At 36.2% G+C, this 26,135-nt stretch overlaps 1 protein-coding gene across 1 annotated transcript; it reads left to right on the top strand.

Annotated features, from left to right (window-relative positions):
• Nucleotides 1-1,518: 1,518 nt before the first annotated feature.
• FAM174A (family with sequence similarity 174 member A) lies at nucleotides 1,519-24,322 on the top strand. The gene is made up of 2 exons (XM_032845823.1): nucleotides 1,519-2,144; nucleotides 24,184-24,322. The coding sequence occupies exons 1-2, from the start codon at nucleotides 1,720-1,722 to the stop codon at nucleotides 24,320-24,322; spliced, it is 564 nt and encodes a 187-aa protein (XP_032701714.1). The 5' UTR covers nucleotides 1,519-1,719.
• The last annotated feature ends 1,813 nt before the right edge of the window (nucleotides 24,323-26,135 follow it).

Raw genomic sequence — 26,135 nt, 5'->3', positions numbered from 1 at the left:
TTGGACTTTTTGAAAGGTGGAAAAGCATTAAATACCAACCCTCTTCCATATATAGCTCTGAAGAAAATTGTGAATAAGGGAGATGGAAAATCAAACAGCCATTTTATTACTGATAAAGGCCAGGCTGGAAGCTAAAATTAGGGTGTGTCACTAATGCTCTTCCTTACACTGCAATCCAGCATTAAGATGCCTAGTCTCTGCAATTCTACTGGGCAGGAGCAATTGCATTATTCTATTACTTCCAGCTAAAGCATAAAGCAGCTAAAAGATATTATCCCGTCCACACTAACTACAATAGCCCTTTACCAAAGTTTTACTATAGACCTTGTACTTGTCATTTATAATACTCATTTCGGAATTTAGAATGAGTGCAATTACTTATTGTGTTACCTCTATTTGAACTTAAATGCTATAAGAGCAAGGATCGCATCTTATTTGTCTACTGTCAGATACCCATAATTTAGCATACTTCTAAGCAAGAAGTAGAAATTCTAATCAATTTATTGAATGAATAACCTTTCTTTAAAAAAAAAAAAAAGAACAAATGATAAGCGCCTGGGTGGCTCTTTTGGGTAAGCCTCTGCCTTTAGCTCAGGTCATGATTCCAGGGTCATCTGCTTCTCCCTCTGCCCCTCCCCCTGCTCATGCTCTCTTTCTCTCTCTAATAAATAAATAAAACTTTTAAAAAAATGTTAACTTCAGGTCTGGTCAGGCGTTTTTTGTTTGTTGGTTATCTGCTCAAACCGAAATTCCTTGTTATTGATGTCAAAATTAAACAGATAAGGAAGGTTTTATTCAAGATTATGCCAATAGAGGAGAGAGGCCACAACTCTGTTCCAGCTCAAGCCCTCGGAACCTCCTGGAGATTTTAAAAGTTGGGGTAGGGTGCATCGTAGATCCTGTTCACTAATTGGCCTTTCCCAAAGGAATGCTTACTTTTCCCTCTAATTTTGTGAAAGCAGTTTTACAACTTGGCACAGAGTGCGAGCCTAAGTTAGGCTCTTCTACCCTTCCACATTGACTGGGATAGAGAAGGGTGGCCGTCTTCTTTGATTACACTTCAAAAAGATGTTCCTTTAAAAAGACAGCCCTTGGCGGTAAAACCAACGTGAACTTTTAAAAGGATTTCTATCTCAGAAGGGCAGAGAATGAATTTACAATCACGAGTTTCTAAAGTAAATGCTCTAAGGGAGGTCAGGGTCTTAGAGGCAGAAAGAGGTCCATAATTTGTACCTGAGCTGAGGTAAAGTCAAGCCCGTCTTGACCAATGTTTAGCTGTGTTTCTGCAGCTTTGCACCAAGGAACTCAATTATGAACTTCCGCTCTCTCACGGTTCCCTAAAGAGAGCTGCTGTTCATTTTACATCACCTTCTTTTGTTTACTTTCCTACTTCTGACAAAACCGCAGGGCTTATCAGAGCCTTCTGGCAGGGCGCGTGCGCAGAAGACAGTACGCGCCTGACGTCATTGAACGCGCCAGCCCTTACTTGTTAGCAACCTAAAGCGTCCCTAGTATCACCGGCCGCGGAGATGTACGAACTTCCGGTTGTCCGGGCAGCTGTCGCTGCCGCTGTCGCTGCTGCTGCCCCTACCACCTGCCAGGGCCGGGCCTCAGTTCAGGATTTGGTCACTTCGTTTTCCACTGCGCCCATGGTTCCTCCTGGAGCCAGGGCGGCGGGCCCGGCGGCTCCCGCGTGGTGAGAGGGCGGTCGGGGGGACGATGAAGGTCCGGCACTGCAGCTCCTGTCTCAGCCACCTCTTGGCCTTCGCCTTCCTGGTGCTGCTATTGCTGCCAGGATTGGGAGGGCCTTTGGCTTTGCTGCTGAAGGCGGCCGAGGCCGCTCCGGACCGCGGGCAGCGGACCCCGCCACCCCTACCCCTAGGCCCCACCGCGGCCCAGTCTCCTGGCCGCGTTCCGGCAGAAGCCGCAGGGCCGCGGGGCTCTGAGGGCGGCAATGGCAGTAGTCCCCGGGCGGGGCTTTCAGCAGACGACTCCGGAGGGAAGGCGGGGGAAGAAGACTCAGTGGGTGGGAGCCTTGCTGTGAGCCCCAACCCCGGCGACAAGCCTATGACCCAACGGGCCCTGACCGTGTTGATGGTGGTGAGCGGCGCCGTGCTGGTGTACTTCGTCGTCAGGACAGTCAGGTGAGGCAAAGCCTCTGTGAGCTTCCCCTGCAGACCTGAGATGGGCTGCCTGGTGACCTAGCAAGGCAGATTTCTGTGATCTGGCGTTGCACTTGCTTGCCCGCATTATCAGGGATGCCTGCCTGAGTGCGATTGTGATATTTGTCTTTAAAAGCCTGTGGTACCAATGGAAGAAGTTAAACCACCAAGTAGTTTCTTTCATTTATAAATTATAAATTTATACCTCACCTCCAAATCTCTTTACCTGGCTCAAAGGGCACCCTTTCCTTGAAGACGAAGCAATCTTCTATTGACCACACTATCTTCTACTACTTTTCTCTTTCTACTCTATAATTGTTGTGTACTTTGTCATTTTGCTTATCAGAATGCAAGCCTCCGAAGGATAGGATTCCTATTAATAGCACCTGTAAGACCTAGAGTTCTCTGTAAAATACTCTGACTTATTAGAAAATTAGTATTATTTATTAATAGTACTGCAGAAAGGCCTTGCGAATATTTTATAAAATTTTGTAAAATTAAAAATTTAAAAAATTTTAAGTTTATAAAATTAAAAATTTTTTAAAATTTATAAAATTTTATAAAACTTATAGGAAAAGTTATTCCTTATGAGCATTTTCTCATATTGGTCTTTAATCTGCCATGTAAGTAATTAGATTATAATATATAAAGTTTACTACATTCCACTGTTTTTGACCCGGAAAAAGTAACAACTTCCTGTGGTTCAATCTAAGCCTGTACCCCATTAATCGGAAACATTTAGCACTCATTTTGCATGGCACGAAGTATTTCAGTGCAAAATGTTAACAATTGCATGATGAGATGGGAAACCTATACAGCAAACATATTCAATTTTAATATTGGAGCAAATATTTAATACCTAACAAAACTAAATATATGACTTCAAATATACAAAATTTTGAATTTGTAAATGGATAAATTTGATATTTCACTTACCAAAAAGGCTTTATAAAATGAATTCATCTATAAATAATAGTTCTAAGTCATTCAAAAGTTTAAATTTACAAAATTAATCATTTTGAGCCTGTTCTTACTACAGAATGCTTGATTATGGAATTCTTTAAATTTCAGATTTGGAACATATATGATGACTTAAATGACACCTTTCACCTTACCTGTGAGGAAAATGACTCAGAGGAATAAAGTGATTTATCTGTTGTCCCATGTTGTCTGATAATCTTTTTTTTTTAAGACTCTATTTATTTATTTGACACAGAGACACAACAAGAGAGGAAACACAAGCAAGGGGGAATGGGAGAGGGAGAAGCAGTAGGCTTCCCTGCTGAGCAGGGAGCCTGATGCAGGGCTTGATCCCAGGACCCTGAGATCATAACCTGAGCTGAAGGCAGATAGATGCTTAACGACTGAGCCATGCAGGTGCCCCGAGGTCTAATATCTATGATGATAAATTCCAATGTTTTTGAATGTTTTTCCGTCTTTTTTCCCCCTTAACAAGAAGTCTAGGTCTGACATACGCTCAGCCTTTGGATTAAGTAGACCAGGTCATTATGTTGTTTAAGTACTAGGTTATGAATACAAGTAGATGATTGATTGCCACTTATTATTTTACTTAATGCCATATAAAGCAGAAAAGGAGTTATATAATCAAATTAATGACATTTATTACTGTTATCAGTCGCCTTCATTTGATACATTTTTTATTACTGAAGTAAAATTGTTTTGTGACATCAATTATATTTAAATATTTCATGTAGTAAGATTGACTTGGAAGAAATCTATAATAAGATTATAGGGTTGAAAATCTATAATAAGGTTATATTTAAGTGGCTTAGATGGTTACTATCTTTCTGAAGAGCTGACATAGAGCCAAGACATCACTGTTTGAAGAATTCAACCAGGAAAAGAGCTGAGGGAGCACTGTTGAAGTAGTTTTCACCTCTTGTGGAGTTTTGGTGTAGTATTAAAAAAAATAAACACTAGTATTTGAGAAGACTATTAAAGTGTTCCTCCCTTTCCCGGGTTCATATGTATGTGAACCTGGATTTTATATATTTCGACCAAATAACATATTGCAAATGATCAAATGCAGGAAAAAATATGAACACCTGGCTGTTTTCCTTCTTCTATCTAGTTTTATTGGTTTAAGCCAGATATTAAAGGAATTTGAGAAAGTCTCTATCAGTGCCATTTTTCACCTTTTTCAGTCTTCTTTTTGACAAGTATATTTTTTGTAAAAAGTTATGTTAACATGTCATGGATTTATTATTTTAAATGATAAATATTATAAAGTTTCTTAGGTTTAATATATTAACTATTGATATGTGTAATCCACATATAAAATAAGTTCTCTGGAGTTTGGAATAATTTTTAAGAGTGTAAAGGAATCCCAAGACCAAAACATTTGAGAACCACTGGTGTAAAGAGTATTATTTAAGCTAGATACTATTGGTTCACAAAGCCAGCAAATCCAGGTCCACTTTCTGTTAAAGGGGAAGTGAGAACATGTTCATAAAGTGTTAAAGACATAGCCACGATATGAGACTTTATTCTTGATACAAAGATTAGAAGAAAATTGAAGGAGACATTATTTTTTTCACTGTTACTTAATGCTATATCTATAGTTCCTCTAAAGATCCATAGTTCCCTGAATATTATGTTTTTTATACTTGTAAATTATGGGTCTGATGATAACTTTTTTGGGATGATTCTTATCTTTTCATTTTGCTTCTACCTAGCTTATAATCTTACATATAAATGTTTATTGCCATTGATTTTCTGTCTTCATTTCTGTAAAGCTTGGAAGGGTACAGTCTTCAGTATGATTCCATTGGATGACACACTAACATATTGCATGTTAATAGCCAAATTCTGAACTTTGGCTAAGAAAAAATGCACATAATCAGTTTAACCAGCATCTAATATATTCATTTATTTGTTCTGAACCATTATCTGATATATGAACATTTAGTTCAAGTACTAAATTTAGGGTTGAAAATCTATAATAAGGTCATTATTTAAGTGGCTTAGATGGTTACTGTCTTTCTGAAGAGCTGACGTAGAGCCAAGACATCACTATTTGAAGAATTCAACCAAGAAAAGAGCTGAGGGAGCTACTTCAGAGGCTACCTGATGTTCCAGGCTTGATTGATGCTAACAGTGTTTGGGCAGTGTTCAGAATTCATATATTTGCTCCAAGATTATGGGATGAAAACTATTTATTTTGGTGAATGCCCATTTTGGCTCCCCACTTTGAAAGTACGTCTAACAGCTTACCAGCATTGGTTTATTTGTGCCGGGGAGAAAGAATGGGCAAAAATCATTTCCCTAACTCTTGGGTGGTAACACTGAGAATATTTTATTTGTAAAATACTTGAACTCCATGAAACTTATAAGTTGTTTTGTTTTAATCTATCAATTATAATGAATATGTGGAGATAATAATTCATTTTGAATCTGAAAATATTCCAAAAAACAACTAGATTGTCTCAGTAGAAATTGAAATATATATATAAGGAAAAGGGTAGGCTTCCTAAGATTAAAATAAATAGTCTCTATGAGAAAAGACTCCTTCTCTGTCTTATTCGGTACTATATCCTAAGTGCTGAACCTTATGTACAACATATGATAGGCACTGAGTAAGTAGTTGTCTAATGAATGAGTATTCTTTTTTTTAATATTGTTATAGGTAGGTGGTAAGGATTTGGAAATTTAATGGTAATTGCTTCTTATTGATAGAACAAAGAGGAATGAAGATCTCAATTAATAATACTTAGATTTCCTTCCTCCCTGTAAGACATTCTTCTCACAGTAAAATCAATAAAGCAAGAAAAAAATGACAGGGTTATTATTTTTTTAGCAGGTATTTGATTATTTTAAAAGCAATTTTGGTATAACTTTGTGAAGAATCGTCTTGCCTTAAAAACAAGGAATTAGTTATTTTTTCATGCTGTGGCAGTGATGCTTTTCAGTACTGTATTCAGTATGGTGTATTAGGAGACCAAGACTTAGATTCCAGTCCTGACACTTTTCTCCTCTCTGATTTCAGCAAGTCACTTAATCTTTCTAGTTTAACATCTCTTGATGTGAAATGGGGAGAGGGAAGCTATTTTATACCGTGAGATGAGCATGAAATTTAGTACACTAGCCTTCATTCAGGCAGTAAGTATTTATTCAGCTGCTCAGAACTGGGCATTGGGGATCCAATGTGAGCGAAATAGATGTTTCTGCCTCCATGGCACTTACAGACTAGAGGAGCAGAGAGACACTAATCACACAATCAAATAGATAATAAAGAATGTGCAGGATCTCTGGAAAAGTAAAAAAAAGTCAGGTCCTATTAATACTTAATGTTGTACTTAATGTTGACAAATACCCAATACTAATTTAATTTTAATGGTTCCTATACCTATAAGCTAAGACACTAAACTAGTTTTCTTTAAAAGAACCTTCCTTTGTAACTGAAACATTATTTTTGAAATTTTACTTATCATCATGCTATCTAACATTTGTTAGTTTTTTATGTAACAGATACAATGCCACGTACTTCATGGGCATTTTCCATTTTAATACCCGCCAAAAACCTTCAAAACAAATAATACTATTCTTGTAAAGTATTCAAGTATTGCAAGTATTCCTGTAAAGGTAAAGAAATTGAGGTTAAATAATTTGTCCAAGTGAACAAAATAGGCCCTGGCAGAACTGCATTGAAACCCAGCCCTATCTGAATTTTTTTAACATGCCTATTTACTATACTGCTTTCTGTGATTACTTAAAGTCACCAATTTAAAGTGATACTGCACATAAAGATGACTAGCTTATTTTCAGACAAAAATCAAGTGAATATTATATGCACAGTACCTTTCTATTTAAAACAATGCTTTTTGTGAGTATTTAAAAAAAACAAATTTTATTTTTAAAAAGTGAGTTAACCTTAGCATTTATTGATAGTGTATCTCTGCCAACCTGAAATAATTTAGCATTCTACCTCAACCCCTACTTCCCTTTCCTCTGTCAGAGGTTTTCTTAATTTGCTAGACACAGTCAGGGAGTAGTGATATTTTACGGCAACTTCTATTAATCTGATCATACATATTTCTACCTCAGTTCCTCCTGGAGCAATTCATTATTGAATTATGAATGTGGGATTGGTAATGATATCTTTTCCATCTGGTTGCTTAATAAGAATCTCCATTACAGAATTTATTTTCTTATACTCCCAGAGGACATATGGTTTCAGCACTACTTATAAAATCATAAGACATCAATAGAAATCACTCACTTTAGGCAAAAACAGGGAATACTTTGACTACTTAACATTTATGTATTTACTCACTGCCATTTATTCAGTAAATACGCTTGAGCGATTACAGTGTGCTAGTGGTAGGCCCCGTGGTAAGAACCGGCGGTGCTCGAGAGGAGAAAAACCTTTGCCTTCTTGGAACTTACATTCTGTGTGTTAATACATCCTTGGAAAGTGGACTTTTCTCAACAAGTATAAATTGTCCTGGATTGCCATCATTTGTTCAGCAAAGTAAGATATATTGAATGTTTTATGTATATACTCAGAGCTTGGAAATATATTTAACAACTCTACATTCTTAATGAGTTGATATTCTTTGTACAGATGCAACTTACCTTCCCTAACCATTTAGTCATACTCTTAAAATATTATGAAATGCTTATGTGGCTTTGTGGTGAAGTGCCAAAAGGTCACGGTGATTATGCATCAGTGCTATAAGCAGAATCATTGTGAAATGAAGTGGTTGGAGAAGACGCATAGAAACCCTATGAGGACAGAGGCTATTTACTTATTTTTTACCCAGGACTAAGCTCAATGTTTGTACCTAGATATCTAGAAAATTAAGCAGGTTTGACCAGACAGAGAAAATAAATATTTAGGTAGGGAAAATAGTTACTAGGTTTTTCAAAAGAAATAACATCCCTCATCCATCTCCTGTGTACTTTTCCTTTCCTACTTCCTTCTAATTAATATTAAAGGATTAGGTTACTGCTTGTATCACTCACTATTTTGGCTAAACACATGAAACAGTCCTAGATAACTTAAACTAGGGGGGATTTTTTTTTAATCCCCAAAAGTCAAAAAGTAACTGAAGAATTAGGTTTTGGTAATAGGTAGGAACTACAGCAGTTTAGGAGGTAAGAAACCAAAACAGAAGTTTCCACTATATAGATGTGCAGTGGTTTTCAGTCTTTTTGTCTCTCAGTTCAGGAATTAAATTCCATGGAAGGAGAAATAAATTTTACTTACCTCTTGGCAGAGATGCTTGCAATCCTAATTATTACCTCACCAGACTGTGTTTATTGTGGTACAGATACTACCAATAAAGGAATATGAATGTAAGCAGGAAAAGAATACACAGTTACCAAAAACAAGAGATGTTTACCTCCCTGATCCACCTTTGCTCCAGGTTTCAAGGAGGGATATAAATTATTCATACCCATCTTGCTAAATATATATATGTATTTTTAATACAGCAGTTTAAAGTACAAGTTCCTATGACTGGCTAAAAAGTGTACTGCAATTTGACCCTCAGTTGGTAGTCACTAATCACTGTCAAAGAACCAGGTGTTCTTTATTCTACCAGAGGAGTCATTATTCTGAACAGTTTGGCTACATTTGTTACTTTCATTTAATTCTTGAGTTATTTTTGCTGCCTTGACCTCTCTTTCATTATGCTGTCCTGATCCCATTTCAGCGTAGCCTGATGAGCAGTCAGATTCCCTGAGTTCTAATCGTAGCTTTACATGAGAGTATAAATGCTGTATATCCTCTTGTGAATTAAATGGCAGATCTAAGGTTCAGCCCAGGTTTTGTAAAATAGAGAAAACGATAGGATTTATCAGAAAGGATTGTTTCAAGAATCTATACAAAGTACTTAGCACAGTTCTTGGCACATAGTAACTGCTCAATGAATTTAGTAGCAATAATGACTATTTTTTTTTTCATTACTATTTTCTGATCTCTTCCACTGGTCTTGTCTCTTTTGTCCTGGAATAATCTTGGCTTCAGGGAGTGCTTTTAAAGCTCGTCTCTCCACTCTGTTTTTCTACATGTGATAATAGGACTTTCTCTACTTAAGCAGTGTTCATCAGGTATACAGTTTTAGGAGATAAAAGTAAGGGGGTTAATTTATTGGGGGGTATTGGGCCCAGGGCAACCCTTCCCAACTTTTTCATGTCATGCCACACTTAGAAATTGATATCCGTGTGGGGTGAGTGTTTGATAGTATTTATCCTGTCTCTGTCCACTTTGGACAACCAAGGGTAAGGGGTTTTTTGTTTTGTCACATCAGTAAATCATTTTGCATTTATGGTGCAGTTGTTGGGAGAATGTTTGTAACGTGCTGAATGTGGACTGTGCAAAGAAGTGGTTGGAGAAGTTACTATGTTGGCTACCTTTAAATTTAGTCAAATTATTTCATGATAAGTTTGCATGACTATTATGTCACTTAGTTAACTGTTCAGGGTATCAGATAAGTTTGAGTGACATAACAGTCTGGGTATGGGAACTTAAAGGATAACTAGGATGTTGTATTTTTCCTCAAGGAGCTTAACATCTAGTGGAAGAGTATCACTACTTTTTGTGATAAGAAACTGAACTTTGAGGAATACAGTTGCAAGAAGTTAAGCTAGTTGGGGGAGGCTGGACAAAGCTATTTGGATAGTCAGTTAATACAGCAAAAACTATTAAATTTGTATAGAAGCCTGGAATCTTTATTCCTAATCAACATGAATGATCTAAAAACTTTCTCTATAACTGAATCTACTTTTCAGTCGGCCTTTTCTCTTTGGATATGTTTTAGTCACTCTTAACAATTTTGGCTATGCTGTCAGGGAGAAGTATTGAATAGGAGGGGGGTGATGTACATTTAAGAATATAATATTGAAGTATATTCAAATGTTGGTAGTAGGAAAAGAGCCAATAGAAAAAGAAATATTGAAATTAAAGGAAAGGAAGGTCCTTGAGAAGACATGGAAAGAAGGAATCTAAAAAAATCCTATGTAGTAGGAATAACATGGGTAAGAGGGGAGAGTTATCTTCCATTGCAGAGATATCCTTTCATTTGCTTCTCTGGTTGCTGCAGTCTGGTTTCTACTTCTACTATTCTAAGTCTTTTTTTTTTTTTTTTTTTTTTTTTTTTTAATTTGAGAGAGAAAGTGAGAGGGAGAGAGCTTGAGTGGTGTGGATAGGAACAAAGGGAAAGGAAGAAACAGTGCTGGGCTTGATTGCAGGACCCTGGGGTCATGACCTGAGCCAAAGGTAGACGCTTAACCGACTGAGCCACCCAGGCTGCCCTCCACTTCTGCTGTTCTCAAAGTGCCCTAGCAGGAGATAGTTAATAACTTTATCACATCAGTTTAATGGACACTTTCTTATCTTTCCTGTAGCATTTGATATTTTATCATTTCTTTCAGCTTCTGATTTTCTTAACTCTTCCAGTATTTATTCTCCATGTTATCCATGAACTTCTTTCTCCACAGACCCTTCTTCCTGTTACTAGCGTTTTTTATACCTCTGACCTCCTAGAGAACAGAATCTGCATCTTACTCATCTTTGGTCCCTAAAAGCCCCTGCCCTGTTTCTAGAAGACAAATATTTATTAAATGTTTGTGGAGGAGAATGACTTTCACCTCTTCTATATTTGGGTATTCTCTGGGTGCTTTCCTTAACTCTGCAGTTTGACTGCCCATGTGTTCTGAGTGTTTCATCCAAAATTCACTTCTTTAATAACCACCTCTAAGCTATCGATTCCTTTCTTAGTTTCGATCACTTATGTCCAGCCAACTTTTACTGGAAATATGATTCAAACTCATAAAGTTCAAATGAAACCATCATTTTTGTCCCCAAACTTTCCCTGCACTCTTCTGTAAAGGTAAATGGTATCACCATATACATGGTTTCTTGAACTGGAATCCTGAGCTACCCCAAGTCTCCCTTTTGTTTACTCTTTGCATCCACTCAATGGATGTGAAATGAAAATGAAAATACAGTTTCATTTTGTAAATAGTTCTTGACCACAGTTACCACTTGGCTAGTTCTGTTGATACCACATTCCTTTAGGATCATATCATTTGGCTACTCTGTTACCATCCTAAGTTATTTCTTCACCCCTAAGCCTGTCTCCCTTTCAACCCACCATCCTCAATAAATAGCTAGTCTTCCTTCTGAAATGTAAATCTGATCATGCTTACACTTGTGCTTTATGGCTGTACAGTATGGTAGTCAACTAGCTACATGTGACCTTTTAAAAACTCCAGTACATTAAAATTGAATTCAGCTTGTTAGATGCACTAGCAACATTTTAAGAGCTCTCTAAACACATGAGTCTCCTGGCTGTCTATCATATTGGACTGCATAGTGTAGAATATTTCCATTATCACAGAAAGTTCTATTGGGAAGTGTTATTCTATGGCATCTGATGGGATGAAGTTCATATTACGTAGCCTAACATTTAAGGTCCTCCTCAGTCTAACTTTTTTTCATAATTTTCCATGCTTATTTTGTTCCAGTCTCAAGTGTGCCATATTTTTATGGAAGTGCATTTTTCAAACAGAGAGTTTACATGTGTTTATCAAATCCTAGATGTCTTTGAAGGTGAAAATAAAACATCAGATGTATCAAAAAACCTCTGTGGTCCCAGAAGACTTTGTTGTCTTGGTCCATTCAGGGTGCTATAACAAAAGTACCACAGACTAGATGGCTTATAAACAACAGACATTTTCTTCTCACAGTTCTTGGGTCTGAAAGTCCATCATCATGATACTGACGGATATGGTGACTGGTGACAGCTTACTTTTTGATTCATAAGCAGTGCTTCCAGCTGTAACCACATGTGGTGGAAAGGCAGGGGGACTTTCTGGGGCTGCTTTTATAAGGGCACTAATCCCATTTATGAGGACTCCACTTTCATGACCTAATCACCTCCCAAAGACCCATCCTCCTAATACGATTACCTTGGGGGTTAGGTTTCAACATGAGTTTTGGAGGTACACAAATATTCAGGCATAGCACCAGTATAATGGCAGTATTTCCAGTAAACTGTAATAGTTGGTTCACTTGTCTGCCCTCTGTACACTATTTATTCCTTAGACCTTTTTCTAAAATAGATATTCAAATGTTTCCTAAATAAATAGCTGAAGGAAATAGGAAGAATGTATGGAAAAACGAAAGCAAAGCATGGAAGTAAAGCTCAGAAATGTGAGGTAGTTGTTGCAATGGGTATTAACATCAACTCTGTAATAATCCAGTTATTTTAATTTACTTCACATACTTTCTATATTTGAAGAGCTGTGGACTCATGATCTGTGGCTCTCCAGAAACATCAACTGGGAGTGTTTAAAATACATAAACATAATGCATATATTTACCCAAGATAATATGCATTATGGTTATCTAAGATAACTGCAGTCATCGGGATGAATTGTAGTAAGTGTAACTGGGAGATGCATTTGCTGGTAACTAAAAAGGTTGGATTTGGGACAAACAGGGGAAACTTGATTGAGATGCCTCCGGTTAGTTACTACAGAGTTTTCCTGAAAGTGAAATATTCAACAAATGTGAATTTTGAAACTTTAGTACTAATATTCAGATGGTATATATCAGCACACTTCACTAGTATACTTGGGCCAGTTGTTAAAGCCAGTATCTGTCTTGATTAGTTGATTTTTATGTCTTGCAGTTGTTAAATAGCTAAATATCTAGTTGTTAAATAGCTAAATATCTTGAATACCTCTTCAAAGTTTTGAGTTGTTTTATCATGATCTCCATTGCCCATGTTTGTATGTATCTTTTATATTACAACATTTGCCTTTAATTTTATTTTTGGTGAAGAAACTCTCAAATCTGTATTTTTAAAATTACTTATGCTCTGTCTTTTCTCAAGCATGAGAAATAAAATAAAAAGCTAAAATTGGGTTAAAAGGTACATCTTGATAAGTTGCATTGCTCAGTATGATATAAAACTGCATGAAAAATACTTCAGTCATAAATTTGGAATCTTAAAGTCATTTTCTTAAGAAATCATTTAGGGTTTTCCTAGTCATTTCTCAGAGATCTTTACTGTTATTTTCTTTAATACATTTTTTTTCCTATAATAAAAAGTAGGCATAGACTTGACAATTCTCAGAATAGCATGAAGATACAGGGTCTTCTTAGAAGATTTTAGTTGGCACATAATGTTATTCCTTCTTTGTAGCCAAATTGTGTTGTTTTTCTAAAGTAAAAAATATTAAAATATACCTTGGTTTGTCTCTAGTTGATATTGTAATTTTATTTATTCACTGATTTTCTCAGTAATATGACAAAAGATTGAAAAATAAAAAATAAACGTCCTGTACTAGTTAGTTTACATACAGATGTGTTCATGTGTACTATCCCACGTAGGCTTATATTCCTCCAGTTAATGTGATAGTTTTAACCTTCTTTTATTACCCAAGTCTGTAAATGTCAATTCATGTTAGCAACATACTACATTCTGAATATCTATAACCTTATGTTATTATGTATACACTTTTTATTAGGCATAATAGACACACACCTTTAATTTATATGGGCTTATACAGAACTTTTATAAAGCTTTTTTTTAAAACATGCTACTCTATTCTCACCTCTGAGGTAGATGATTTTATAGACATTGGAATGGATGTGAGAATCTGAATATTTTAATCAGGGCAATATAGGTTATGCTGAGGCAATAAACTATCTCAGTCTCAGTGGCTTAATGCAGTAAAAGTTTATTTCTCCTTTAGAAAATTCAGCTGCAGGCTTGGGTTGTCAGCTGTTCAGCTGACCTTGATTTTAGGATTTTACCATTTCAGCTTAAGACCTCCACAGTTGTCAGAACTTGGTAAAAGAGACTAAAGAATGTACAAGAGCTCTTGACTGGTTTAGCCTAGAAAGGAGCCTAAACTGTATGAAGAGCTGGAAAGTAAGAGGGAGTGGCTTCTAGTTTTTACTTTCTTAATAAAAGTTAAGTAATTTAGTAATTTAGGGCTACTGTGACCCGTTATTTCCTTTACTATGTATGCCTTGCAGCCTCTCCATGAGCAGCTACTCTCCATCACAGCTTCAGATTGTCTCATGTTCTTATTTGCACCTATGTGCATGTGTTTTCTTCTACATTGATTTCCTATGGTATATATTCTAATTGGCTTATCTTTGTAGACTAGGCCACATCATCCGTCATCATCCAATCTAGAGACTGACAAACCTTAGAAAAAGTGCCTATCAGAGGGTCATGTTAGTTGTGGTTGAGAGTAGGGGGTTCTGCACTGTAGAACACACCATTAACTGCTGTTAGCCATTCAAAAGAGCTTGTAGGCAAAGTAATTTTTCTTAGAGAGGCTAGGGCTAGAGGACATGACTGGTCCCATGATGGGAGGCTTTGTGCATTGTTCTAATGTTGAAGTCATCTTTTTTAGTGGTAGAGACCAGCTATACTTTGACTAAAACACCTAGGACCTCAAAGAGTCCAGTTTAAAAACAGTTGTGTTCATGAATTTGGGCTGCTGAATCTCTGAGGAGAGAAAAAAATGAAAAGGTTATGATCTAGATGGAGATGAGACTACTGGGTTACTGAAAAAAAAAGTGTAGAATGAAACTGAAAAGTTTTAGTGGACTTTTTTGTGGCACTGTATTATTTTATTGAAAACTGCAAAGAAAAAAAAGTGATTATTCAGAATGGGGGGATTGGTAATAGAACCTGCCTAGAAGATTCTTAAAAAGAAGAAGGTTGGAAGCAAATACATATTTGAGTGGTGAAAGTTTGGCAACCTAACTCAGAGAAGCTAAAATGCTAAGTGTCCTGATCAGTTAGGAAGTTTTTACTTATAAGTAATGTAATCTCCCATTAAAAGTGACTTTAACGTAGGACATAATTTGTTGTTGTTATGTACTTATGAATATGGGCAGGCTCAGAGTTGGTTCAGTGATTTTGTAAGATTATCAAGAATTATTTATTTTTTTTCCATCCTTTCCCTCTATAAGATGGCTACCTCAGTTTTAATGAGTTTGTTTCCACAAAGTAGTGTCTCAAGCAAGAAAGAAGAAGGGGGCCTGAAAAGAGGCCTTCTCTTCCTATGTTCTTTTTTTTTTTAATCAGGGAGAAAAATCTTTCCCAGAAACTGCACTGCTAGGGTCATACCGTTCTGTCTCATTTGTGTGAACTGCTTTTTCTGCTCAGCCCTAGATAATGACTGGCAAAAGGAAAATTATATTTTCATGATTGGTTTACACCAATTCTTACAATCATTATGTATCTCTTAGGGCTGGGCCCAGTGGCTCTCTAAACAAAATCACCATACTGATAAAACAGAATAAGGTTTCCTTCCGGATAAACAAAAAGCATATTCTGCTGCTGTGATAAAAACTTAGAGATGGTTAATCAGAACATAAATGCACTTGTTAACGCAAATAACTGCAGGTTACTACTTTTTACTATGAAAGAATGAGCCAGAAACTACAGTTCACTAAAATAATGTATTCATTTTGGTGTAACGTAAGGTTGTTGTATTGGGGATCAGAAGACTGTTTTGGCAGCTGATTTCGTGACCTCAGTTAAAATTACTTCGATTCATTAGGAAGACAGTTTTGCTTGATGTTTAAGATCCCAGACTTAGGAGTCAAGTGTCTGTGTTGACTCCTAGCTCTACCATTTACTATTTCAAGTTTAATGTTTTTTCTAAGCCCTGCCTTTCTATGTTAAAATGAAGGTTTTTATAGGATGGTTGTGAGGATTGTATCAGGTAATGCTTGTAAGCTGCTTGCCTTAGTACCTGACATATGAGCACACTAGGTAAAAATTAACATTATTAGTAATTTCGTATGTCTAGAGTAGCATTCGTAATATATTTTGGGGGTTTTGCTGTATTTTTTGGACATCTCTTCACATACTCTGTGTATGTAGTGTTTTATATGTAGACGTAGGTCTGACATGGTTAGAGATAAGGTGGGATATGGGGAGATTGTACGAGAAATCTCCTGTGAGCAATGGTTGATCATAGAGTAGGAGGTGAGGTAGAATGAACTTTGGAAATGCTGATTTGTAAATAGGAATTTAAAGTTGGTTGGTAGGGGTGCCTGGGTGGCTCAGTTGGTTAAGCATCTTCCTTTGGCTCAGGTCATGATCCCAGAGTCCTGGGATCGAGCCCCACGTCAGGCTCCCGGCTCGGCAGGGAGCCTGCTTCTCCCTTTCCCTCTGCCTACCTATACTCTTGCTTGTGCTCTCTCTCCCTCTTTCTCTCTGTCTAATAAATAAATAAAATCTGAAAAATAAGTAAATAAAGGTGGTTGGGAAATAATTCCATGCTGAATTATTAGAAGTATAGGTCAGAAGAATTATCAAGCCTTATATCCTAAGCTTTAGTACCTGAAAAGAATACTAGGAAATCCATGAAAAGACCAAGGTGAGAGGTGAACAAGGGGGTTATGTGCTCTGCACTCTCCTACAGGACACTTCCTAGCTAAGTTATATAATACTTATTTAGGATTTACTTCACCTGTGGCTGTCTACCAGTATACCATCAAATAGAAGACAAGTCTAAACACAGGAATTGATTGTTATGTACTGAATTATAGTGAACTGGATGAGAAGAGGGATCTATCAGAGAAAACAACATTGTAGTATTCCTAAACATAAATGAACATGCATTTGATTTTTTTTTTTTCCAAAGTTTTGGGTGTTAGCAATGAACATTTACTGGAGATGAACAGTGGCAGGATACCTTGTTGGGACAGTCTTCTTTTTAGTGCTGCACTTAGTCAAGGTCATGATAGTGACAGAGCTTGATAGCTGATGGGCCAGTAGAGAGGACCGAAGAATAATTATGAAAACAAGCCAAAGGAATTTTTAAAAAGCACAGTAGCCTGAAAACTTCAACATGGGATCAGCAGCTCCTGAGAGCATTACTGTTTTACATCAAAGTGGAAGAGCCATAATAATCTTGAGACATCAAAAGGAGTAGAATTAACTCATTTATCCTGTATGGTAAGGCAGTGATATCTTTAGCATTGCATATAGTTATATTCAAATGCCGAGAATTTAAAAGAAGGCCAAAAAAAAAAAAAGTCCCTTTGGCTTTTGAATGGATAAACTTCAATTATTTAGAGTGTAAATGAAATATAACTACATTTTACAACATGGTAATTGTATACCCAAAAGAAAAAAATGAAACTACTCAGAACAGGATGCAGGTTGAATATAGGTGGTTCTAATTTGGATATGAGAATCACCTGGGCTTGACTTAAACATACTAAATGAGTATTTGAGAAGTCCTGGAGTGAGTGCATGTTTAATATGTTTAATTATTCTAGTCCTTTTTTTTCTGTCCTGGGCCAGAAGGATGTTATCCATATCATGATTTAAAAATTGTGATGAATTGTGGAACACTGAAGCTAGTGATGTGTTGGCTAATTGAATTTAAATTTTAAAAAATTTAAAAAAAATTGGCTAGCTCCTATAGGTTTTGCTGTGGTGTATTTTTGGAGATGATGTTCTTTTCAGGCTTCTCTTATCTCAGGGGTGATGATTAACATAAAAATTGTAGGTTTTGTTGTTATACACAGAAAACACAATATATATTGTCAATCCATATATTTTAGTTAGTTCATTTAATAGATAGTAGGCATCTGCTTTATGCCATTCCCTGTGTACTGGGGGTATAGTGGTGAGCAAAAACACCTGCTCCCATGAAACTAAGTCTAGTAGGAAAGACAAATAGGTTACGCAAAAAAGTATGCAAGTGTATCATTAATAAGTACTTTGAAGGAGATGTACAGGGGTGCTATGGAAACCAATATTAGGTGTTTATTTGTAACCTAGCCAGGTGGATTAGGGAAAACTTCTCTAAGGAAGCTGGAGCTGAAAGGTGAATAGGCATTTACACGGCAATTGCATGGTGTGTGGGGAAAAGTGTGAGGCCAGTGACAGAGAACACATGGCCATTATAAGGGAAGACAAGTTAGAAGTCTTTGTGGCTGGAGTGCAGAAGGTGAAGCAGAATATAGAGTAAACAGCAAGGTGAGGCTAGCAAGGTAAGTATGAGCCATCCTGTGTTGAACTTTATAGGCCGTATTACACAATTGTTACTCCTGAACAATAGGAAACCATTGGAGATTCTAGAGGATGGAGGGGAGGTTAGTGGGTGACCAGAGCAGATAGAGGTACACAGGTATTAAGCTATATCAAGTCCAGGTGATTGATAATAGCAGTGATGAATACTTGAAGTGAATTTGAATGATTCTCAGGAAGTACAATCAATAGGACTTTGTGATTGTGACAGCCCCGGAGATATACTGATCAGACTTCCCTTTAAGAGACCCTGCTGCAGGAAACATAGTTGACTGACAGCCTCCAGCTGTCACAGCTTTGGATCCATAATTGTATCCATGCCAGGGCCATAATTCTTAGGCCTTTTCCAGCTAGTGACTGAGAGTGGCCAAACCTGGCCATCCTGATTAACAGAGGACTCCTTCCTCTAATGGGTAATCTTTCTTTGCCTAACGACATCCCATTGGCTGGTCAAAACTTTCTCAGAACTGCATTGTAGTCTATTGCTCTTCCTACCCAACCATTCTTTCTTCCCACTCTCTTTCACAGGCCTTAGGCCTGCATTAACCTTCATAGGATCTCCTCTTCTCCTTTCCCTCCCTCTATATTTGGAGACCTTCCCGCTAATAAATCCCCTATGATCTGTCAGTTTGCCAGGGTTTCCTGCTATAACTGGGTGACTCAAACAACAAAAATTTTTTACTTCATAGTTTTAGAGGCTAGATAACTGAAATCAAGATATTGGCAGGCTTGGTTCCTTCTGAATGCTGTGAGGGAATGTTCTGGACTGAATATTTATGTCCTACCATGTTCATATGTGACTGTATTTAAAGACAGGACTTACAAGAAATGATAAAAGTCACATGAGGCCATAAGGGCAGTGCCCTCATTCAGTAGGGCTGATGCATCTTGTAAGAAAAGGAAGAGATACCAGAGCTCTCTCCCTACACACACAAAGAAGAGGTCAAGTGAGCACATGTGAAATGGCAGCTGCCTACAAGCCAAGAGAAGCCTCAGAATGAAATCTGGTACCTTGATCTTAGACTTTCTAGCCTCCAATATATTGACAAATACATTTCTGTTGTTTAAGCAATCAATTTTATGGCATTTTGTTATGGCAGCCTGAGCAGACTAATAAACAGAAAGTTCTGTTCAAATTTATCTCCTTGGCATGAAGATGGCCATCTTCTTCTCCACTTGGTATTCTTTCTATATGTGTGTCTGTCTGAAAACTTTCTTCTTTTTCTTTTTTTCCCCAACATCATGCTGGATTAGAACCCATTCTGATGACTTTATATTATCTTGATTGACTGTTAAGACTTTATCTTGAAATAAAGTCATAGTCTGAGGAGCTAGGGGTTGGGATTTCAGCATATGAATTTGAATAGTTCAGCCCATAACATAATCTTATTTCTTACTGGTTTCTGCTTCTTGAAGAACTTGAAATGACAACTGATGGATTACCCATTGGCAATGGGGAATGAAGATGAAAGAGGTATCGGATTAAAGTATTTTTATATATATGTATTCAGTTGAGTTGGATTTCTTGATAAATCGTAGACAACTAAAATTGTGGCTCACTAATTTTTATTTGTATTATGTTATAATGGCAAAGTAATTAGTTTCAAAATCATTCTTGATCAATATTTTATTGTTTTCCCATAAATAGCTAAGATAAAACTTTTTTATCAGTGGTTATACTTTTAGTTATTAAGAATTATTCTGCTTTATCATTATGCCTCTCAGATAGGAGAATGTATGTATATAAAATACCCAGTAAATAATATATTCCTCAGTTTAGTTTTGAATGTGCTGTAGAAATTAAGGAGTTAAGGAAATTAAGGAGTGTTACTTAAATCTTTCCATACTTAATACCCTATAGGCTTTCATTTAAAAGAAAGGAAAAAGAATAAAACCAGATGGGCACAGCAAGTTCTATTGATCAGTTTTCTCTCTTTCATAGAGTAGTAAAATGAAATGGAGTTTTATTCTGTTGTGTTTATTTTATGTGGCCTCATACATTTTTACATAAAATTTTATCAAGCTTACTTTAGCAGTTCAGTTTTATTTTTGTACTGTAGCTTTTACGTGCCATTTAAACAGAAATAATTCTTACCAACCTGAGTATAATGGAACATTGAGGAATCTACAACTATATTAGAGAGCTATTTGAATGATAACGTGATTATTTGCAATGGATCTGATTAAGATCATTTACCTGTGCATGCCATGTGATGAGTGAATATCACTCAGTATAATCAACCCTATAGTTATTTTCTTTTGCCCTTTTAATCTTCCATATTTTCCTCTACACATTTATAAAGTCCCTACTTTTTTGTTAAGAGTCAATAAAATTTGTTCCCATACTGCAGTATGCATTTACTATGTCTAAGAGGAAAGTGTCATATCTATAATTATATGTGTATAAGTGTCAACACACATAGACAAGATTGTCTGTCATGAACTTACTGAAAGCATTCATTTGTGAGAAAAGAACTATAGCTGTTAAAATTGTGTGAATTTTAAAAGCCCTCTTACACCTTTGTTTAAAAAAATAAGGCACACTGCATATTAAAAAAAGAAGAGTAGTCTTTTTACTTAAAATTTCAGTATAGTTTTATTTTAAGTTTGTATTTTATGTTTAATATTTATTATTTTAAGTAGATAGTTCATTGAATCAGCTCAGTAATTTTGAAGTTTTACAGATGTTTTTGACCCTCCCTGAGAAAAATCACTGCATATGGATATATTTGATGTTTTTATACTCAAGTTGCTGTCACAATCGTGTAGCCATCAGTGCTTAGATCTATGGATTTAGGGAACTTTTTTTTTTTTTTAGAAATTGCATTTCAACTTTAAATTCTATTTAACAATATACAGTTGTTGTTTTTTTACTTATTCTTGTATGAATTAGTAACATTTACTAAAATGCTGACTTCATTTAAATTGAACTGCATTTCCCCACTTACTTGGTGCCTAACAGTGTAGTTTCTGTGTATATGAAATGAGTTCTTGTTTTTAAAGAACTTAGGAAGCTCTTTATGTTTAGAAGATACTATTTTATATAAATGATTAAAGGGGAGTGCAAGCTAGAATAACAAAGTGCTCAAACCGATAGTCAAACATTTACACTATACAAAGATAGAGAAAACAGCATTGCTTGCCAGATTAGCCACTCATTGAAAGATTGGGAATTCATTCAAGAGAGGATGAAGACCTTGGGAGCGAAGAAGAATGTCAGCTGAGATAAAATTGCAAGTCCTTAAGGTCTATATTTGTATCCTTCTCTTTTTTAAGCCTTGCCAGAGTATCCTGTGACTGGCAATGACTAGGATATTGACAGATTGACTACTTGGGATATATGACCTGGAAGGATCTTGTTTTTTCTGAAAATAAGTCACATGACATTAATTTCTTCTTTGTTTACTGAAAATGAGAGAATGTTTGAAAAGCCATATATGGTGTAGAAACTTGAGTGGAAACCTGGCAAAAGGGAAAAGGAGAAATTCTAACTCTGAATATCCTAACTTAGACTGCCAAGTGGCTTTACTCACTCTTGTGTATTAACTTTTTTAAACCAAAGGAATGCTTGAAGATGTTATTCAGTTATGTGGTTCAAAAGGACTAATAATGAACTGTAATTCCCCAGACCTTTTTATTCCTTCTTCCTGGGTCAGTATTTTTCTTAGTTTTTCTGTGAATTACTTTCAGAAGTAATTCTTTTTTTTTCTTTTAAGATTTTATTTATTTATTTGACAGTCAGAGATCACAAGTAGGCAGAGAGGCAGGCAGAGAGAGGGAGGAAGCAGGCTCCCTGCTGAGCAGAGACCCTGATGCGGAGCTCGATCCCAGGACCTTGAGATCATAACCTGAGCCGAAGGCAGAGGCTTTAACCCACTGAGCCACCCAGGCGCCCCATTTCAGAAGTAATTCTATTGTGTTTATTTTATGTGGCCTCATACATTTTTACGTAAAATTACATTTTACATTTTACATAAAATTTTACATAAAATTTTTACATAAAATCACAGGTTGGTAGACTGTGGCCCATCAGCCAGATCTGGTTCACTGACCTATTTTTTTAAGACCTATGAACCAAGAATTTTTTTTTTTACATTTTTGAAGGATTATGAAGAATTAAACTAACAACAAAAAATTAAGGTGACTCTATGTGACAAGAAGCCATATGTGATCTTTAAGTCTACAATATTTATATTTGATCTTTTGCAGAAAAAGTTTAGATTTCTGATCTACATAGGGTGTGTGTGTGAATGTACGCACACACACATACATACAAACATGCACACATATATGTACTTGTTAATATAACAACCTAAACATTTAAGTTCTCACTATATAAGGACTGGCTTATACTTCTTATTGCCATTTTTTAGGTCTTAACATTAGTATTAACTCGTATGTAACTCTGGTTACATTTGTAGTTTTAAATACTGTACTTAAACCTCTTGTTTCCTGTCCCATCACCTTTGGGTAGACATATAGATAGATCTATAGGCAGTGACAGGTGGAAGCTTTTCTTGGGTTTTATCCAGGCTTAGTATAATTTTCTGAATTTTCACCATTGAGACCAGGTGCTTCACACTCAGAAGCTAGCACAATGCCTGATGCTTAATAAAATTCAAATATCTCTTGAGCAAATGTTTGTGTATATCTGTGTATTACGTGTATGTATGGTAGGACAGTTTTTCTCCCAGGGGATTCCCATAGTCACGTTTGCAGAAACTTGTATAGATAGCTCTTCAGAGTTGTCCCAGTAGTCATGGTATTTGTTATCACACTGTTACATCAAATAAAGTGACCCAGAAACATACATTTAAGTAAATTTTCATGTTGTCACGTACTGAAATATCCTCTATTTTGTTCTTAGTCTCCCATAGATATTTGTGTAAAACATGTTTTCTTGTGTGTGGATTTGAGGTTATTTCATTGGAGGTAACTTAGGCACTAATTATAGGGTAGGATTTGGAGCACTGAGCTAGAATATGATATCACTCAGACCCTGAATGAATATTTAAAGAACATCTGAATCAGACACTGCTACAGAGTAGTAATAGAGTAGTGAACAAGACATGCATAATTGCCCTCATGGAACTTGGTGGGAGAGAGGCAAATGAACACTCAAATAACCATATACATAAGCAAATGTAAATGCAGATTGAGGTGAACACTTTGAAGGAAAAAATCAAGTTATTTGAGTTCTCTAGAGCAGTGGTTCTGAAACTTTAGCATGCATCTTACTGACGAGAAGTGTGTGTTAAAACATGAGTTTGTGGGCCTCAAGGTCAAAGTTTGTCATTTACTAGGTCTGAGTGGGCATGAGGATTTGCATTTCTAAAAAATTATTGGTTGATAGTGATTCTGCTGATCCAGGAAACCACACTTCAGGAACCACCGATTGTGGTTTTCAGCACGTTGGAATAACTTGTAGAACTTCAACAAAATATTAATACTTAGTTCCTTTTCTTTGGAAACTGAACTAATTATGTGGAAATAAGGACTAAGTATGAAGCTTTTTAACATACCCAGAGTGATTCTGACGTGCAGCTAGGTTTGTAAGCTACTTAGTGCAGAATTTGAACATGCATATACATAATAGGTTTCTTAGTGGGGCAGAAAGTACCAAATCCTGCACAATAGTAAGAAGGCATGAGGAAGGTAGGGAAAAGGCTGGAATAGAAGGCTTTCATAAGTATATGGTACCTTAAGGATTTATCTGTCCATACCATAAGCTGCTAGAGAAGAGAACAGGTCAGACAGAAAAAGTGGTACAAGACAACTAGGATAGATTTTGTTTCATAAATAATCCTAGATAGTAAATTGTTTACATTTCTGAAATGCAGTCATTCTGATACTGAGTGCCTCTGATGTCAGCAACCGAGGGATTATTTTGTAGTTTATAAATAAATATAAAGTAAGGATCATCAACGCCGTATTCAAATAATTTTTATTGATCAATATGTTCCGTTTAATAGGATGAGAAGAAGAAACCGAAAGACTAGGAGATATGGAGTTTTGGACACTAACATAGAAAACATGGAATTGACACCTTTAGAACAAGATGATGAGGATGATGATAACACTTTGTTTGATGCCAATCATCCTCGAAGGTAAGTAACTGTTGGGCAGTTTCATTCCATGAATTAGGGAGGCAAATCCTAGATAACTAAATTGAAAAAATAAAGTAAAAAAATACAGTATTTCATTTAGCAGTTTTTATCCTAACAGATTTTATTCAGTTCTATTTCATGATGTTCTTTGTGCTACCCAACCAATAGTTCACATGTATATTGCTTTGCTGAAATAGGTTTAAGTAATAAAATGCCATTACAAAAAGAAATCTGTGTTAATAGATCCCCTTGGAGAGCTTTGTCCTTTTAACTGCTACATACTCAAAGTAATATATAGTAAGTCTTACATGTGTGTGAGAGAGAGGGAGAGAGAAATATTAGTAAAATTGGTTTTCTTTTTGCATTCTGAAGATATTTTGATTTTAGTATGTGCTGTTTTATTTGTAAATCATACTTTCACTCAAAATTGTGGGACTGATGGTCTGCTAGTTTTGCTGTGGTATCTATTCCCAGATCTGTTCTTGCTGAGTGTTAAGACCCTTCCTAAGAGATTTGTATAAGCAAAATTACATGGTTATAGACTTAGTTTCAAAGCAAATGGAATAAGGAAAGGAGGTAGTAAAGATTCCACTCAGTAGGGAAAGACATGTTGGAATACAAGGGAGACTATTTGGCTAAAGGAAAACTGGAGTCCACAATCAAGTAAAGAAGTACCACGAGTACAGAAATCTTGGGTTTTTATACCTGCAAGGTCGGGAGGATCAGCTCTGGCAGGACATAGGGATATGCAAGCTTTCATTGTTGTTGTTGTTTGTTTGTATTTGAGGGAAATATGTAGAGTTTTACAATCTGCTAAAGAGTTTGGTATTACCCTGCTGTTTTTGGAGAACCATTGGTATTGTTTATGTGGAGTGTATGTAATCAGATAACCAGATTTGTGTTGTGGAATAATACTTCTTGTATTAGTGGAAGGTGGCATAGAAAGATGAAGGATGAAGAGAGACAGACCAGGGAATGTAGGAGGCACATAAAGAAGGGAATGATTTCCACGAGATATAATTACCTATAGTTATCTTTTATTTTGCAGCATACATCATCACAGATATTTCTCCAGTACTTATCCCTCTCTTATGCCCCACTTTTCATGAATTTTGTATTCTGTTAAGGAGCTAGACATTAATTAGGGTTACGTGAACAAAGTATAAGGTGATATGAGAACTTGTAGTGGTGACATAGAACAAATAACCAAAAACTAATGGTCCAGAGAAGCCTCTGGGATATGATATGTTAATTGAGACCTGAAAAAAATGAGTAAAAATTAGCAGAATTAAAAGTGGATATAGGGGTTGGGGTTGGAGAGAGAACAGTAGGTACAAAGTACCAGAAGCCAGAGAATATAGAGTATTCGAGGAACTAAAAGAAGTTAAATAGATGCTATATTAATATTTATAAGAATAAAAGATTGAGTGAATGAATAGTTTTTGAGCTTTAAATGCAAAAATAAGAGTAATGGGTAAGGCAGAACAAAGAATCAAAAGACAGATCATGATCCATGGCAGTCAGTGAGAAGTCACTCAACAGGTTATGAAAAGTCACCTGGAAAATTTTAAGACAGGGGAAACATAATCAAAGTTCTGTTCTGAAGATTGCGTAGATTGAAGAAAAGCAAGACAAGGAGTAAGGCAACCAGGAAGACAAGTTAGATAGTACAAGTACATGGGGTGACTGGCACAAGTTCATGGGGTATCCAGTACCAGAGCAATAGCAAGAGAAATAGAAAGGAGTAAATTATTAGAGACTTTGAAAGGTATTATGAACACAATTTAGTAATTGTGTTTGGGGAGTAAAGGAGGGAG

This window comes from Lontra canadensis, unplaced genomic scaffold (genome assembly GCF_010015895.1).
Source record: "Lontra canadensis isolate GAN:19392208 unplaced genomic scaffold, GSC_riverotter_1.0 scaffold4, whole genome shotgun sequence".
Taxonomy (NCBI): domain Eukaryota; kingdom Metazoa; phylum Chordata; class Mammalia; order Carnivora; family Mustelidae; genus Lontra; species Lontra canadensis.
This window is presented reverse-complemented; position numbering and strand designations above follow the sequence as displayed.